Below are 15,947 nucleotides of genomic sequence, written 5' to 3'. Positions count from 1 at the left end.
CTTATAGCCAGCGAGTCCAGATTTGGCCAAAGCTTCCTGCAACCTCGGCCATTCTTGCCTTGACGGCTGCCTGCCGCGCTGACCGAATCCGTGTTTTTGACCGAGGCCGCTGTCTTGTACGAGCATGCCGTCTAGGACTTTGCTGATCTCCTTGTCGCAGTTCTGGGCAGCTTCACAGCTTCATTCTACCCGTTGTTTCTCGGCCAGGTTTTCTTCTGTCGGAGCGATGGAGGGTCGTAGGTGACTTCTGTTTTCTGTGTTTTTCGCTGGGGACTGTCAAGTCCTTTCAGCTGTTCCGGTCCGGGATGGAGAAATCTGCCTTACGGAAAGCCAACCCCCATGCCCTTGTCTGCTTGTGCTTCTTCATTGGCCAGCGAGACCACGCAGGGTCAGACAAAAAGGCAGAATTTCGTCTGCCCTATGCTTACGTTGTACAATCAAGCCATCAACTTGCATGATCCAGCCCAGTGGCGCCCTCCAGTAGATAAGCACTTTTCCGCTTTACGGTGCATCTGCGGGAGGGAACCAATCTCTGGCCTACGTCGTCACCCTTCCCACCCTGGACCACCTGAACCGCACATGCGCTGCAGAAGTCCTACATCCAAGTCCTAAGCAATTCAGTGGTCACCTTGAACTGAGCTAGGACCTCGGTGACGTTTCTCCCCGCCATCCAAACAAACAGAATATAACGAAAATGGGTGGCGGATGATTCGAGGCTGGTGTGCGCATTGTTCTTTCGTTTCCTAAAGCCAATTTTGGTTTCGGGGTCTGCATCTAGCGATGAAGTCCAACAACCCATTCGCCCCCCTCGTGGACGACTTGTCCTCGGCCGGGTCAAGTCTGACAGCTGTTAGGCCGCCATCGCCGTTTGGAACCGGTCACCTGCTCGGTGGATGGCCGTCGTCCCCACGTGCAGACACATCTCGCCTACTGGCCGAGCCCAGCCATCCGATCTCGTGTGTGTAAGTTCCCAGCAGAGGACTGTTTCTTCGTTTGTTTGACTGTGATCTCCTTGCATTGACCAACGCACACAGCACACGGGAGACCTTCCCAGAGGACTGTGCGAGGCACAGGTTCATCGTCTGGGCGGCCGTTAAACGCAACTCGAGCTCACGCATGAGTGCCGAGAAGAGGCTGGAATGCCCATTGCTACGATGCACCCAGCGCTTCCTCAGCCATGAGATGATGCTTCGGCATCTTGCGGGGTGCGAGTTCCTGTCGTCGGGGGAGTATTGGTGTTACGATCATATGAGGGTTGAACGGTTCGATGACGTGAAATGCAAACATTGCTTGGGCCACCCATCGAAGAGGCGGAAGATGCTATCCATGGCGAAGCGCTTCTTCCACTCTCTCGGTCACAAACATAAGAAGGCCCCCGGGTTTGCCTTCGACCCTGGCGATGCTGCCTCCCTCCCTCCTCCAAGCTATGAGTCGCTGCACATAAGCCCACAGCCAGCCGACCCGACTGAGCTTTCAGCCACTGAGATTGTCGAGATCGATTCCAATCCGGTCACGGTAACTGCGACGACCCTCGTGCCCAACTACGATGGCGCTATTGACCCGCAAGCACTGCTCATCCCGGAGCTCGAGTCAAACCCGCTCTCTTCCGAGTCGTTCATGCAATGGCAGCCGGCTCCGGGTGTGATTGGGTCCTCGATGTCCGTTACTCCTCCCGAGGAGAGTGAGCTACCGAGCCCAGTTAGCAGACCCTTTCTTCAGGTCAACACCCACGGGTTACAGGGAGGTCGAAATGTCACTCGTCCTCGTCCCGCCCCTAGATCGGTGGCTCCGTTCCCTCGCAGCAAGGATCTCTCGCCAAGTTCGTCTGTGAGATCAAACGCCAGCACTGCGACCACTGCGAGCAACGCGAGCTCTCTGGTCTCGCCGGTTTCGAACTGGAGTGGGGCTTGGTCCATGGCATCGGGTTTCGATACTAGCTTGACATCCCCGGCCGAACTCACCAACCCGGATGAGTTTTTCTCGGACAACCCACTTGCTGGATCGTACGATGCAAGCAATACTGCCTATACCGGCTTGCTCCATGACTTCTGCTCCGAGCTCCCTGCTGATGTTCCCAATTTGAATGGCCCCGAGAACTTCTCACCCGAGCCTCTCCTCTTCTCCTTCGCCGGGGAGCCCTTCGCGAATCCATCCTATGCAACGGATGTCGAGCTAATGGAAGACTCGATCGACCTGTTAGGCCTTGATGATGCTGAGACTGGGGAATCCAGCAGCTGCTGCTCCGAGACAAAGTCATTAGTTGGCTCGGCTTGGGATGCGTTACAAGAGCATATTGTATCATCCATGCTGAAGATCGATCAAACCAGGGGAAACCCTCTTGCGGACCAGCTACGCTCAAAGTCCACCAGATCGATAGTCACCGCTGGCCTCCAAGCCCTCCGCTCACTTCTTGGTGGCAACAACTCAATCTCCGCAATAGACACATTGTGTTTGGTCCATCTCGTCTACGCATTCTCCCTCGTCATCCACGAGCAAGACACAGCCGATAGGGCCAAAGACCTCTTTTTTCAATCGTTGTCATACGCTGCCCACCTTGGCCCGGGCGAGCAAGATCTATACACCCAACTGACTTGCCAAATTTGGCAACCGGCTAGCACCACACATGAACAAATCAACAAGCATTTCTCTGCTGGCCAAAACGGGGCGTTGAGCCGATCATCAAGCCTCAAGGGCAAAGCACCTGAGGCGAGCGCATACTTCTCCGGCATAGTCGGTACCGACCCTTTTCTCACTGCTGCTTTCAATTTCTTAGATGGTAAGTGGAATGAGTCTCTACCGCCGAGATGAAGGTTTGTCGCACCATACTAATTGCGACCGCTTGCAGAACTTGAAAGCTCGGTTGTCTTGGGCCAGCCACCGTCATCTCTCACAGTTCAGACGTCGGATTTGTATGCCAAACACCTGGACTGCAATCCCCATGCTGGCGTCAATACTCCGTTTTCCGTCACGGTCAACTTTGTTTTGGCGATGCTCATTCGAGATTTTTGTGACGTAAAAGATCTTGCTCCTAGCCTGAGAGGGCTCCACGAGCGTGTAAACAATGGGGTCGTGTCAAGCGTCAGAAGGGTCGAGCTTGAGCTACTCAGCGCGGGCAAGGTAAGAAGACTTCGTTCTGGCTAGTTGAGTTGTGAAAATGGCTAACAAGACTGGAAGGGCTGCATGAGTAGGTCAGCATTCTTTGGTACCTTCGTTCCGAAAGTTAGGAGACTCTGCGATCAGTTCTACGATCAGCATGACTCGGGCGATTCGGGGCGTGCCGTCTATCACAGGCTGGGAACGTTGCTAATCGAGAGCATTATCCCTGAATTCGACCTGTGCAAAGCCGAAACCCCTATACTTGACGGAGCAAGCGACCTGGATGACTTGCTTGATGCATTTACCGCGACGCACGAGCAGGGCCACCAGGCCGTAACCTACCCAGCAATGGAACCGATGGCAGCGTCCCCTTTTGGCACGATTGATCCCTCGAACCTTGATGGGACAGGAACCAGCGACCTGCAAATCCCAACAATCACTACCACAGCACCCGAAGAATCGTCTAGCCGGATTTCCAGCGCAGCGCCTAGACCTACCCAGCCACAGACGGAGCAAGCAACGCAACAACAGCAAGGTCAAGCGCAAGGGCAGAAGGCTGAGGCCGATGCCTCCTGCGGTATCTGTGGTTACAGGCCTAAGGGCGCTCCGCAATGGTTCAAAGGCAGCATGGCCAAGCACAAAAAGCTGCAGCACTCGGCCGAACCGCCCAAGATATATAGGTGCCAATACCCAGGCTGCACCAGCCAGTACAGGAATCGGCCCGACAACCTTCGACAACACCAGATCGAGAAGGGCCATTTTGTCGGTGAGGAAGTGGCATCGCGACGACCGAGCAAGCGCAAGAAGACGGCAGAAGATGATGGATGATGGCGAAGAAACGAGCTGTTATACAGCATTCCTCGAGAGTGGCTAACACGCCAACCACCCTCCTTGATATTTTTTCTCTCTCTCTTTTGCTGTCGTTTTGTTTATACGTGAAGATGAACCGAACAGGGTCAGAGATCCGGATGTGGTCGGCAATGGCGTTTGAATCTAAAAGCCATGAATATAGGGATCAGGCTTGGAGTGATAAAGCTGTACTATAATACCACTGCATGGGAGGCGTTTACTGGTCATGCCATTGGCTGCATTGCCTTGTATTTCTCTTGCAACTGGAAGTCGAATCAAGACAATTGGAGGTCGAATCAAGACAATAAGGCTGCCAAGGTACACTTGGAGCAGAAACATCTTCATTCTAAAATGCCTCTGTCACCACTCGCACAATTTATACAAAGTCGTGTCGAAATCCTGATACACACAGGTCATTCCATCGTGTACATCGACCGAGCCAAACCGAACGTCGTGGTAAAAGCGGAGCGTATCTGGATCGACGGCACGCCATACGACAGGGCACCATCGGCCGAGAATACGAGCTACCACCTCAGTCGTGAGAACACAATCTATACAGCTCTGGGCTCTCACCAGTGCATCACGAAATGCTTCGGCCTCGACTATGACAACCAAGGTACTGCCATCGCGCTAAAGACTGAACTTGCATCTGAGGGCAATCTGCGGCACTTCATTCGAGACGCCCCCCGCCCTTCGATATGTCGGCGCTTGGAGGTCGCGGTCGAGTTCGCTAGGGGTGTTGTACACCTGCATTCTATGGGCGTCATCTGGGGAGACCTTTCCACTCGGAATGCCCTCGTCTCTACCGACCTGAGTATCAAGCTTTGCGACTTCGCCAGTTCCGTTCTCGACGGTGTGTATCCTGAATTCGGAGACTACACATATGAGCCGACCTATCGCCCGGCCTTACCAGAAGCAGAGGTGGATGAATTGGCCATGATGCAGCAGGAGCTATACGCCCTCGGATCGGCTGTCTACGAAATCATAGAGTGGAAACGTCCGTACGCAGAATTCGTCGACAAAGAGGGTGTGGACATTTGGGAGGTTGTTGAAAGTGGCGTGATGCCTGAAATCACAGACCACAACGTTGCCCAAGATATCATCCTGCGATGCTGGCACTTTGAATATGAATCGGCACGGGACGTCGCAGATGACTTGGCAGCTCTCATCACTAGCATCCCAAGAGAACCACTTGCTCACAAACCTGCCAAGCATCCAGATGCGGCTCCCTGCCGTCATCCCATTCGCTTTTCCCCAACAAACGTGCAGAGATCAAGCACAATGCAATGTGCAGGTAACGCAATCTTATGTAGTTATGTACAACTAGGATATGACTATCCTCCTGGTGCCGATCCCGGTGTTAATCATGGCCCCGATGGATCCCATGCTGATTGGAGTGTTTTCTTGAACAGCATTTGGGGAGTCGACATGATTTCCCGCTGGCAAACATATTCAGAAGAGAATACCGCCTGAGACAAGCCATCCATGTTACAACGGTATGGAGCTACGTTACTAGACACGACGCGCTGTTCTAAGCCAGCTGACTAAGACACCTCAGCACGCGTTACTGGACACTACACCCTGGAACCGCCAATTGAGGCTTTCGTGTCATCTCAAAGCCTTGTCCTGTGGATGTTTATTCTGACTCCTGCGACACCGGGCATTTTGTGCTCACATTTATTCACAATTCCGTTAATGGTCTCTTAACCCTCCATTCGGCGGTCTCGGCACCGCAATTCATTCGTTTTTCCAACTTCTATTTCCCAATGGCGAACTTCTGGAGTCTTCCCCAGGCACTAGCCGGGTCCTTGCTCGACTTCGTGATCGAGACGCCATTCCACCTTTTGACTCTGATATTGGCCGCCCTCGGGGTGCTTGGGTTATTTTTTGTAAGCCATATCGGCCCTCTAACTGACGAGCTAGATTCGCTTACGCAACCCGAAACCCCAAGGCCTACATTGTCTTACACCTTGTCGCTCCTAAGCCGCGCCCGGTTTTGCCCTCGGAGAAGAAATACCTCGCGACCAACCCCGACGGCACGAAAAGCTCTCCTCGCCAGCTTCCCTGTTGGTACGACCGCTGGCTTGCGGAGCGCCACCTTATCGAGACCAGGCCTGATGGCCCGGATGGCTTCCCCGTCCCCGAAACATGCGCAATCGAGCCACCCGAGGTGGAAGTGAGCGTGATCATCCCAGCTTACAACGAGGCGGACCGAATATTGCCCACCCTTGAGGAGATGGTAGCGTACCTCGATCAGCGATTTGGGCGGCCCAACCCTGGAGGACTCGCGCCGCCTGCGGGGAAGGGCAAGAAGAAGATGGCCAGCCCCACGACGCCGCACCGGCTGGTGTTTAAGAGCCATCCGGCCGAGAAGCCCGTATCGGGCTACGAGATTATCATTGTGGATGACGAGAGCAAGGACAGGACGGTCGAAGTGGCGTTGGAGTTCTCGCGCAAACACGGGCTCCAGGACATACTCCGCGTCGTGTCGCTGGAGAGGAACCGCGGCAAGGGCGGCGCAGTCACGCACGGTTTCCGGCATGCCAGGGGAGAGTACGTCCTCTTCGCAGATGCGGACGGCGCGTCCAAGTTCAGCGACCTGGGCAAGCTTATCGAGGGCTGCGAGGACGTTGTGGACGGGTCGAACAAGGGCGTGGCTATTGGTAGCCGAGCGCATCTAGTCGGAAGTGAGGCAGTTGTCAAGGTAGCTTGCGCATTTCCCCCTTCCTCCTTTCTTGTCTCCAACCTTGTGCACCGCTACGTCGACCTTCTGCTGACTATAATACCCACTCGCAGCGCTCAGCTATCCGTAACTTCCTCATGCGCTCCTTCCATTTCATCCTCATGATCCTGACCCCGCCGGCAACCTCTCGCATTAGGGACACCCAGTGCGGCTTCAAGCTGTTCTCGCGCGCATCTCTCCCCCACATCATACCCTACATGCACACGGAGGGCTGGATCTTCGACATCGAGATGCTGATGCTGGCGGAGTCCGCGCCGGCCACCCCGGTGCTCGCCAGCGACGGCACGGTCATCGGCACCAGCTATGGCATTAAGGTCGCCGAGGTTCCCATCGAGTGGCATGAGGTGGATGGGAGCAAGATGAGCCTAGTGCAGGATAGCATAAAGATGGCCCTTGGGCTGGCGGTCCTAAGGGCCAGCTGGATGATGGGCGTGTATAGGAGGCGCCTGACGTGATCCACGAAGCTTCTCGTTTTACTCTTTACTCGTTTCCCTTTTTATGATTACTACATAGGTAGTACGGCGGCATGGACAAGCGAAGTATAGATACGGGGTGGGCAGCGATATTCCATGAAGATAGGTAGTCAGTATAACTTGACTGGCATGCGCACCCAAAACCGGGCTCATACAACCTCCGGTGACAATCGTACAAACGCCGAACACAACCCCCCGCCGGCCCCCCAATGGCGACACCGCTTCAGAAGAACCGCTCTCTAAGATTAGTATTAACTCTCTAAGAACCTGCTATGCGTACAAATCTGACCGTGACCCGACTCTTTAAAATAAAATGACATTACTCGTCCGTGGAGAAAGGGAGGTTCCAACCTTCTAGAAACCTAGACAAGATACTACTATACATGCCATACCCCTGCCAGAAAGAGGGATCGAGATCCCATTCCCCCATGAGAGAAAGGGGCCCCTAGCAGCTTTTGACGGACATTACGCCATAAACCCCGAAACAACAAGGTCTCTCTCACTGCAACTCTGTCCACACGACCGGCAAGAAGACCACGCACGCCCTCCAAAGGATGAGCACGGCGTCCAGGGCCACCAGCGGCAGCTTCCACAGGCCGAGCAGCCCGCCGCAGACCTCGACGCCGTGGATCCAGATGGACAGGAACGCGACGCTGAAGAAGTGGTACGCCAGCAGCGGGGGCCGGCGGATGAGCCCGCCCATCATGCCCAGGGGCTCGTCGCTGAGGCCGCGGCGGAAGTACGCGAAGCACCCGCGCTGCAGGGCGCGGAGCTGGGCGTCGTCGTCGCCGCGCGCGGAGAAGAGGCTGTACAGCGCCTGCGCGAGCACGTTGACGATGCTGCTGAGGGGCTTGCGCCGCGAGTGGAAGGCCGCCATGGCGTCTCCGACGGCGGCGGCGTCGTCGAGTCTGGGCACGCGGTTGGGGTGCAGCAGCTCGGCGAGCAGGATGGCGTCGTTGAAGGCCACCGTCATGCCGCCGCCCGTCAGCGGGTGGCGCATGTTCATGGCGTCGCCGAGGAGGACGGCCCCCGCGGCGCGGGACTGGCGCGTCGGCGGCAGCCAGCTGTTGGGCATGCTCTTGGGGATGCGGCCGTCGGCCAGCGCGGCCAGGATGCTGGGCCGCACCGAGGCCGGCAGCGCGGGGACGGCCACGTCGCGGATGTAGGCGCGCACGCCGCCGGCCGCGGCCGAGGCGGCGGGGAGGTCCGTGGGGACGTCGAAGAGGGCGCGGGTCTCGTGCGTGCCGATCTGGTAGAGGAGGACGATCTCGGCCTCGCCGATCACGACGTGCCCGAAGCCCGCCGGCGGCAGCGGGCAGTCGATCAGCTCGAGGCCGTAGAACTTGCTGCGCGCCACGGGCTTCTTGCCCACCAGCTGCTCGCGGAAGATGGACGCGTACCCGTCCGCGATTATCGTGAGCTGCCCGAAGAAGTAGTCGGCTTTCTTCTGCCCCGTTTCCCTATCGCGTGTGACCGACTCCACCCCTAGGACGTCGGACGACTTCTCGCCCCGGATCGTCTTGGTCACCTCCGTTTCCACGACCGTGATGTTCGGATGCGCCAGACACGTCTCCCGTAGCTTCATTATAAACCTCCCGTGGTGGAATGCCCGCCCTTGCGCCCTCCGATACTGCTTGTCCCCCCCTTTCGCCGCCCCATTCGCGGACCCGTTCGCGGACCCATTTGCCGAGCCATTCGCCGAGCCATTTGTATGTCCACCACCACCAGCAACATACTCCTTCGCATTCGTCGTCCTCTGCACAACAGGCCTCACCGTCCCCGCGTCGTCGACCGCCGGGTACGGCAGCACGACGTCGTCGCCGTGGTACAGGACATGGTACCCGTGGCAGGGGATGGCGTCGATGCCCTCGAGGCAGTGCGCGAGGCCGAGCCTCCGCAGCGCCTCGACGCCGCCCGGCTGCAGCAGCTCGCCGACGATCCGGTCCGGCTCGTGCATCCACCGCTCCAGGAGCAGGACGGCGCGCCCCTGGTCGGCCAGCGCGTGCGCGACCGCGCACCCCAGGATGCCCGCGCCCACGACTACCACGTCCGCCTCGTGGTACTTCGTCCGCCGCTCCGCGCTGCGGGCCTCGGGGGTCCCGGCGTCGATCGGCATCGGATTGGGTATGGTCGGTGGTCTGTGGTCCGAGGGTGGTGGCTTCGGCGGGCGGGTTGGTTCAAGTGTTCAGGGGGTGGGGGGAAGAGGCTAAGGATAGGGGCAAGGGAAGATCGGAAGCATGAAGTAGGTCAGGGTATGGTCTAGGGCCTTGTATATGTGACAGAAACGCAGGACGCAGAGGTCTAAGTTCGATGATGCTCGACAGTTCGAAGGGATTGGCGGATATTTCACTTTCAGGAACCGGCTGCGGCAGAATTGGTACCATGCCCATGGCGCAGTCCCTGGATTCGTTAACAGTGGTATCCAAAATTTAAAATCGAATCATACCATATCGGGAAGCGCCACCGCGCTTGGGCCAATCACTGCGCCGTCCGTAGAATTTGGATCGTGCTATTCGTTGACCGCCATCTTCACATGTCATTCGATGCTTAAATGAGAGAAAACCCGGGTGCTGTTAACGTGCCCAAAAACGGCCGATTGCTTTAGCGTGGGAAAAGGGGTCAGGGTCTAAAGAGTCCACCCTGCTGAGGTTTAGTGGGGCAAACGCCCAACGTCAGGGCATTGAGGCACTCATCGGCTCATAATCAAAAAGCTCGTAAGGCGACGAGGAAAATGGGATTCTAGATCAAGTACTCCAGCAAGTTCTGGAATCCTCACTGCATGAATGGAAGACCTCTAACACCTTGTTATTATCTTTCCATAGCTTGTAGATACCCAACTAGGTAGGATTGGGATCTACACCTCGAGGAGAACAGGGCAAGAGTACTACTTCCTTGCACAAGTGTCCTTCCTCCTCACCTGCCTCTCCCACGCCGGCATCGCCCACTTGACCATGTACTCAGACGCCATGAGCCGCTCCGCCGTCGGCCGCTCAGCAGGTTCAAACGCCATCATGCTTTTAAGCAGATCCTCCAGCGCGCGCAGCTCACCGCCGGCGACATCCCACTGACATGTATCGGGCGTCTCGCCCCGGCCCATCTCCCACAGGCGCTGATGCAGCGGGCGGAAGACGGGCGTCCTGATGCGCTTGATGTCGGGGATCCACTCTCCGTCCGGCTAGAAGAACTCGGCGCGCTTTGCCCACCGGCCCCACCATCGCGCGGGCGGCCTGCCCAGCGTGCTGATCATCTCGCCGATGATGTCATCTGGATCCCACGCGAAGGTCTCGAAGAGCGGGCGTTCGCCCATGGGTTCGTACAGGTTGACGCCAAGGGTCCAGATGTCCGCAGCGGGCGTGATGGGGTCCTCAAAGAAGGCTTCGGGAGGAAGATAGAGTGCTGGGGTGGAGAGCGTTGGAGAGGGATTCTGGGACACGACAAAGGAAGTGCCATAGTCGGAAATGACAATTTCTGGGTCGGTCACTTCGTTTTGCGGGCATGTTTGGAATCATCGGATAGATCGCATGGGGCGGTGCGTGAGGTCCCGCTGCACTTCCGTCAATGCGTCGTACACGGACTTCATCAGGCGTGCCGTAACGCTCGTAGAGATCAGCTGTGCTCATAGAATCGAAGTTTGGAATCCGCAAGAGGAAATTTCTTGTGTGTAGATCTGTATGATGACATTAGTTTCTGAGCACATTTAGAGAAGGGATATAAAGTGCTTGCGAGGGCCCTACCTCCGTGCCAAATGCCACATGCCTGCAAGTATGACAATCCCATGATGAGCTGGGCGGCGATAGACCTCGCAGCATCGACCAGAAACATCAAGTCCACACTATCCTCCTGGCATCTCGCAATACTACATCCAAAAGGCTGGCCAACTAGGCACAGATGGTGACCATTTGGGCCATTAAATGAAAGTTGGTCCAGAAGCAGTGGGATAAATTGCTTTCCGATGTGAGCCGAGTCGCCGTTCCGAAGCGTTGAGAGAATCGTTCCTTCAGCACATTCCCCTGATGCGCTGGCAGCCAGGATTTTTAGCGACACATAGCGCTGGAGTTGTTGGTCGCGAGCGAGCCAAATGGTCGAGTAGCCCCGAAAACCAAGTTTGTGGACAATTGTATACCGATTATCACAGAAGGTATCTCCAATAAGGGTTGGGTGGTATCCACCGTGTCTGTATTCTTCAAAGTTCTCGACATCAACCTCTGGGAAGTAGATATCCTCTGCTAGGGCAGGCGATGAATTAGAATCAGTCAAATGAAAGTGTCGAGATTGGTCTGTCAAATGATTAAGCCTGACTAAACGAGAGCGATTCTGTACGAAGGAATAAAGTTGGCGAGAAAATAGATGGTGCCGTCGCGGGAGTGTATGAAATTGAATACGCAATGGTGCTCTTGTATGGAAGAAACCTCTCCAGCAGCAGCTCTTCATGGTTGACTTGGACGGGGGAAGATCAAGTCGGCGTTGGCAACGTGGAGAGCGATGTCCACCACTCTAAACCACGTTAGGTCTCCTTTCCATCGACTTCCGCCGTGCTACGCCCAGCTTATCGTCCTTAATGCTGCCACTTGGCCAACCCTGGATGAATTCATAACCTGGTCCTCGGAGGAGACTGGGGAGTGAAGCCGCCTGGCGATCAATAACTCTGGTCAGTTTATTGCATGACACGTATCATTACATTGGCTTTGTTGGTAGGGCGCACAGTCGGGTGACGTGAACCTAGATATGTTGTAGTATGGCAGAGCGAAGGAATTGGACGATGACCCTGAAGAGGCCAATGCGGCAGCTCATTTTGGCGTGGGACAACGGAACCAATTTGAAGAGATCAGAAACATTAGCTTAAAAGGTGAGGACACGTAGTCTTTACGGCTGTATAAGTTTTGTATAACACCACTCTTTTATCTTTCCTGAGGTTGGCCTTATTGTGCACCTAATATATATATATATACACGGATACAGAGGGAGCCACCTATCCAGCTAGAGACTCAACAGGGAGATGCCGTGGCTCAGGCACCTTTCCCAAGCCAACATGGTTCAACCCACCCATGTCCTCCTCTAATCCCATGCCTTCAAATCCAAGGCCGTCAAACTCGAGGTCTAGACCCCTGATTCTCGGCTGCATGCCGAGGAGAGACGCATCTGCAAAATCAGCAGGTGACGCGTCCGCAGCGGCCTTCTTCATGATCTCAATCATCTCCTCCTGCATAATATGCCTCTCCTTGCGGAGCTTCTTCCGCGCGCCAACCGCCTCCCCAATCGCCTTTGTTATCACCTCCCTCGAAGCGACGTCGGATTCGACTCGGCAATTGCCTCCCGGCGGATCCAGCCTCTTCCTGGCCCGCTTGAGAGCCCTCAGACAATGCAATTCCGTCCAGTAGTCACTCGATCTCGCCCTCGAAATAGCCCATCTAAGACGCTCCAAGTCGCCCATCTCCGCGTAAGACGAGATCAAGATCGAAAAATTGTACATGTTGTAACACGGCCCCGACTGGTCGAGAGCCCTTGCTGCTGCCAGGGCGTATTCGACAGCTTCCGCGTAGCGTCCCGCGTTCAGGCAAGAGAGCGCGGCGAGATTCAGAGTCACGTCCGATACCCTGATCTCTTTATCTCCGAGCTGGCCCATCAACTTTCGGATCGCGTCCACCCTGTCCTCCTTGGCCAGACTGAGGTTGATGTGCCTGATCTGCGCGGCCAGGAGTGGTACGGCCGCACCACTGACGTCCTCCCCGCTCCGCTGAGCACGTTGGATGAGGCTGTATGCAGCCTCGTAGTTGTTCTCCCGCACTCTCAAGCTCGCCTGGACCGCGAGCCGAAGGGCGTGAGACGAGAACGGCATCCCTTGGTGCAAGGCCCTCTTGTATATTCGGAGAGACTGTCCCGGGCGGCCGAAACTAAGTTGCTGCCTCATCGCCAGCACCACTTCCCGTTCAGGGGCGCACTTGCCCCTGATTGCCAGTTTGCCCGGATCGATCTTCAGGGACACAACTCGACCGACTGCGGACCGGCTACCGCATTTGGGATCTGAAAGGGCAGCGTGCACCATCATGTCCTCGGTACATTTGTCCGCAAATTCGGGGCTCATGGCGCGAAGCTTCAGGAACATGGTGCGCAGATCACTGAAGGGTAGTTTCCATCTCCGACGACAGTTGGTTAGAATGGCATTGCTGAATGCCGCGTCCACCTTGAAACCGGAATCGGCGCAGTACTTCAGCCACTGCACCAAGGACTGGATATCTCGCACGGCTCCGTAATGGTTCGCCATGAGGGTGACGGTATAGGCGACGATCGGGACTTTGAGTTCATCAACATAGAATCGCAGAAAGTCCTCGGTCTCGGTTGTCGTATGGCCTCGAGCGTAGATCTTTAGAATAGGAACAAAGACCTCGCCATAAGCATCAGAGGCTTCCTTGCCGCTGACGCTCATGGCCTCAAAACTCATCCGTGCTCCATCCCAGTCCCCAAGCCTGGCTTTATGTTGTGCAAAAAGGCCTAGTAGGCGGATATCCGAGGCGAGTCCTGGCTTCTCGCTGACGATCTCATCAAAGTAGGATTCAGCTATTTGAGGCCGATCTGCTTTGAATGCGATCTCCATCATGACGCGATAAATGCCGTCCGGATGCGCCACGACATTTCTCAGGCCGGAGGCACGCAATGCCCTGAAAATTTGCTCCGTCGCCTCGAAATCATTATATCGTTGCCAATGCGAGCTCAGGAGCCTCATTACCCAAGCTGTCTTCAGCATACAAGTTCCGGAACAGAGCTCCTCCAATGCTTTCAAGACTTGCCCAGCCTTCAAGTTGCGAGCCGCCGCCACTGACTCGACAAGGACATCGCCGACGGCGTAGAGAGACTCCTGGTTTGGCGACATCTTTGAGTAACAGAGCAAGAAGTATTTTATCGCGGATTTGTGTTCGTTCTGCTCGTGCAGACGTGTTAGAAACCATCCAGTAAAGTCATAGTCGTCCTGCCGATGCACGAGGCATCGCCAGTAGAGTCCATCGACATGCTGGAGTTTGTTGGTGGCGAACGACAGCTCCAGAAGCCTTCGACCGATATCGAATGCCCTTGGTATCGCCAACCTCGGCTTTTCTGTGAAGGTGGGCAGGAATAGCACCGATGCCAGGTCCAGTTTGTTTGCCGTAACGGCTTGTTCAGTGGAGGCAGACTCCAGTTCGGAAATAAGCCCTTCTACCAACTCCAGAGGGTTGAAGCTGTAGTATTCCTCCTCGCGAAGCGGCCCATGAGCGACGATCAAGCGGAGGATTCTCCCTGCATCGTCGAGGCGACCGAGATCCTGGCACGTCCGAGTGAGGAGCGCGGCGGCTTGTATTAACGGGGTGTCTGGGTCGCGAGGCGTTTTTGCGACTGCCAACGCTTCGTGGACTAGGTGTATGGCAAGATCGAGTCGCCGTGGGTGTTTGCTCGTCGTAGACTCCTGTACAACGTCGATAATCTCCTCGGTTTTGGGAAAAGCGAAGACATTCGTGGCTTTCGCTCCATATGCCATTTGGTTGGCTTTCAATGCCGCCTGGAGAGACTCTGTGGGCTGGCTCTGAAGAAACGGGCTGTATCCGGTCGGTAGGGTTGGGCTTGGGTCCACAGCCAAAGGAGAGCTCTTCCTGCGATTGCCATTGTCGTCCGCCCTGACTGCAGCAGACCTCTCGCTCCGAGAGGCCTCTACCCGATGCCTTTCGGCAGAGCTTTTTGCAAACTCTAGCTCATTGCGCCTTGCCCAGTTCTCCGTATGGTTGCTGAATTCCTTGGCTCCTCGTGGAGGTACCCAATGGACTAGGCCAGGCTCAAGCAGAGCTTCCTCCTCCAGCGCCAACGCAAGCTCTCCTCCTCCAGTGCGGTAATTCCTAGCTGACTTGAGTCTCTGCGCATTCTGTACGGCATTGCGTGCGTTGTTGATACGACGCCGGCGGTCCTCGGTAATCAGGACGAGGGAACAAGATGTGCCGACAATCAGTCCCCGGATGGCGGTCACGGCGACCTTTGACGGCACAGGAAGGGGTGAAGACATGGCTCATAGGTCGTGGCTGCCATTTCGGAGCCGCATCGTAGTTGGGGCTGGTCGTTCAACGTCGTGGAAGAGCACATGAAGAAGCATGGGCTGATCCAAAATTAATTCAGAGCTAACCTCGAGACGCATGGGCAGAGTCTCCATGCGCAGTGGGTCTGTGCGTAGCAGGTGGCCGCGGGCCGGTAGAAAGTCTGCCACCTGGCTCCACAAGTGCCGGCGGTGGCAGCGCCTGTCAAGTGTCTGGCGGCCCGGACTACGCACAGATCCCCTACATATGGAGACTTCATCGGGTATACTTACAGGCCACGTGATCCACCTTAACCACACCTTCAAGTTTAGCTACCTCTTAGGGCTTGCTAAGAAGCACCAAGATGCATGGAAGTACAACAAGCATTGGGGTTGCAAGGAGAGCGCGGCGGTTGTAGGTTGTCGAACCTTCTAGTTGTCGAGTTTCTCGTTTGTCCAGTTGCTAGGGCAACCCCCGCCACAGGAGAAGGTATTTGGATTGTTTGGATTTTGGGTGCCCCTGAAGCTGTCCTCTTCTCTGGCACACGCACATCCCAAGAGAGGTTTCCCCTTTCCCAAGTCAACCGGAGTCGGTTACTCCTTTCTCCCAAGCACGCGGATCTCTCGCTTCTACTCATGCGCACACAACACACTTTGGATTTCTTCCTCTCTGCTACCTCTCTTTCTCACACACACACCAAGATGGCCGAGAATCGCCACGCCCTTCGTCCTTTGGCAGACGTGGCCCCTGGAGTCA

At 55.9% G+C, this 15,947-nt stretch overlaps 6 protein-coding genes across 6 annotated transcripts; 3 read left to right on the top strand and 3 right to left on the bottom strand.

The window, feature by feature from the left end:
- Window positions 1–780: 780 nt before the first annotated feature.
- Window positions 781–3,924, top strand: QBC33DRAFT_510846 (uncharacterized protein; the record flags this gene model as incomplete). Its single annotated transcript, XM_060425792.1, has 4 exons — window positions 781–962; window positions 1,035–2,776; window positions 2,846–3,117; window positions 3,175–3,924. 4 exons carry the CDS (start codon window positions 781–783, stop codon window positions 3,922–3,924), a joined length of 2,946 nt encoding a protein of 981 aa, XP_060287531.1.
- A 374-nt stretch (window positions 3,925–4,298) lies between these two features.
- QBC33DRAFT_523299 (uncharacterized protein) lies at window positions 4,299–5,454 on the top strand. Its single transcript, XM_060426621.1, has one exon. The coding sequence runs from the start codon at window positions 4,702–4,704 to the stop codon at window positions 5,416–5,418; it is 717 nt and encodes a 238-aa protein (XP_060287530.1). The 5' UTR covers window positions 4,299–4,701; the 3' UTR covers window positions 5,419–5,454.
- Window positions 5,455–5,571: 117 nt separating this feature from the next.
- QBC33DRAFT_148967 (glycosyltransferase family 2 protein) lies at window positions 5,572–7,402 on the top strand. The gene is made up of 3 exons (XM_060422150.1): window positions 5,572–5,834; window positions 5,897–6,649; window positions 6,742–7,402. Exons 1-3 carry the CDS (start codon window positions 5,712–5,714, stop codon window positions 7,141–7,143), a joined length of 1,278 nt encoding a protein of 425 aa, XP_060287529.1. The 5' UTR covers window positions 5,572–5,711; the 3' UTR covers window positions 7,144–7,402.
- On the bottom strand, window positions 7,214–9,694 carry QBC33DRAFT_523291 (squalene epoxidase). The gene has a single exon (XM_060426620.1). It carries the CDS (start codon window positions 9,275–9,277, stop codon window positions 7,661–7,663), a length of 1,617 nt encoding a protein of 538 aa, XP_060287528.1. The 5' UTR covers window positions 9,278–9,694; the 3' UTR covers window positions 7,214–7,660.
- A 165-nt stretch (window positions 9,695–9,859) lies between these two features.
- QBC33DRAFT_608378 (CMGC/SRPK protein kinase) lies at window positions 9,860–11,592 on the bottom strand (the record flags this gene model as incomplete). Its single annotated transcript, XM_060432359.1, has 5 exons — window positions 9,860–10,298; window positions 10,347–10,557; window positions 10,643–10,828; window positions 10,896–11,387; window positions 11,571–11,592. The coding sequence occupies 5 exons, from the start codon at window positions 11,590–11,592 to the stop codon at window positions 10,046–10,048; spliced, it is 1,164 nt and encodes a 387-aa protein (XP_060287527.1). The 3' UTR covers window positions 9,860–10,045.
- A 434-nt stretch (window positions 11,593–12,026) lies between these two features.
- Window positions 12,027–15,274, bottom strand: QBC33DRAFT_523288 (ribonuclease T2). Its single transcript, XM_060426619.1, has one exon. It carries the CDS (start codon window positions 15,182–15,184, stop codon window positions 12,131–12,133), a length of 3,054 nt encoding a protein of 1,017 aa, XP_060287526.1. The 5' UTR covers window positions 15,185–15,274; the 3' UTR covers window positions 12,027–12,130.
- Window positions 15,275–15,947: the final 673 nt, after the last annotated feature.

Source organism: Phialemonium atrogriseum (assembly GCF_030411735.1).
Source record: "Phialemonium atrogriseum strain 8032-3 unplaced genomic scaffold QBC33scaffold_2, whole genome shotgun sequence".
Classification (NCBI taxonomy): Eukaryota; Fungi; Ascomycota; class Sordariomycetes; order Cephalothecales; family Cephalothecaceae; genus Phialemonium; species Phialemonium atrogriseum.
Note: the sequence above shows the minus strand (reverse complement) of the source record. Positions and strands in the feature narration are given on the sequence as shown.

Bases quoted from the DNA above. Each gene is read 5' to 3' on its own strand.
- QBC33DRAFT_523299 (XM_060426621.1), top strand. From the start codon at position 4,702: ATGGGCGTCATCTGGGGAGACCTTTCCACTCGGAATGCCCTCGTCTCT.
- QBC33DRAFT_148967 (XM_060422150.1), top strand. From the start codon at position 5,712: ATGGCGAACTTCTGGAGTCTTCCCCAGGCACTAGCCGGGTCCTTGCTC. The intron at 5,835-5,896 runs GTAAGCCATATC...CGAAACCCCAAG, and splicing joins GGGTGCTTGGGTTATTTTTT to GCCTACATTGTCTTACACCT. The intron at 6,650-6,741 runs GTAGCTTGCGCA...ACCCACTCGCAG, and splicing joins GAAGTGAGGCAGTTGTCAAG to CGCTCAGCTATCCGTAACTT.
- QBC33DRAFT_523291 (XM_060426620.1), bottom strand. From the start codon at position 9,277: ATGCCGATCGACGCCGGGACCCCCGAGGCCCGCAGCGCGGAGCGGCGG.
- QBC33DRAFT_523288 (XM_060426619.1), bottom strand. From the start codon at position 15,184: ATGTCTTCACCCCTTCCTGTGCCGTCAAAGGTCGCCGTGACCGCCATC.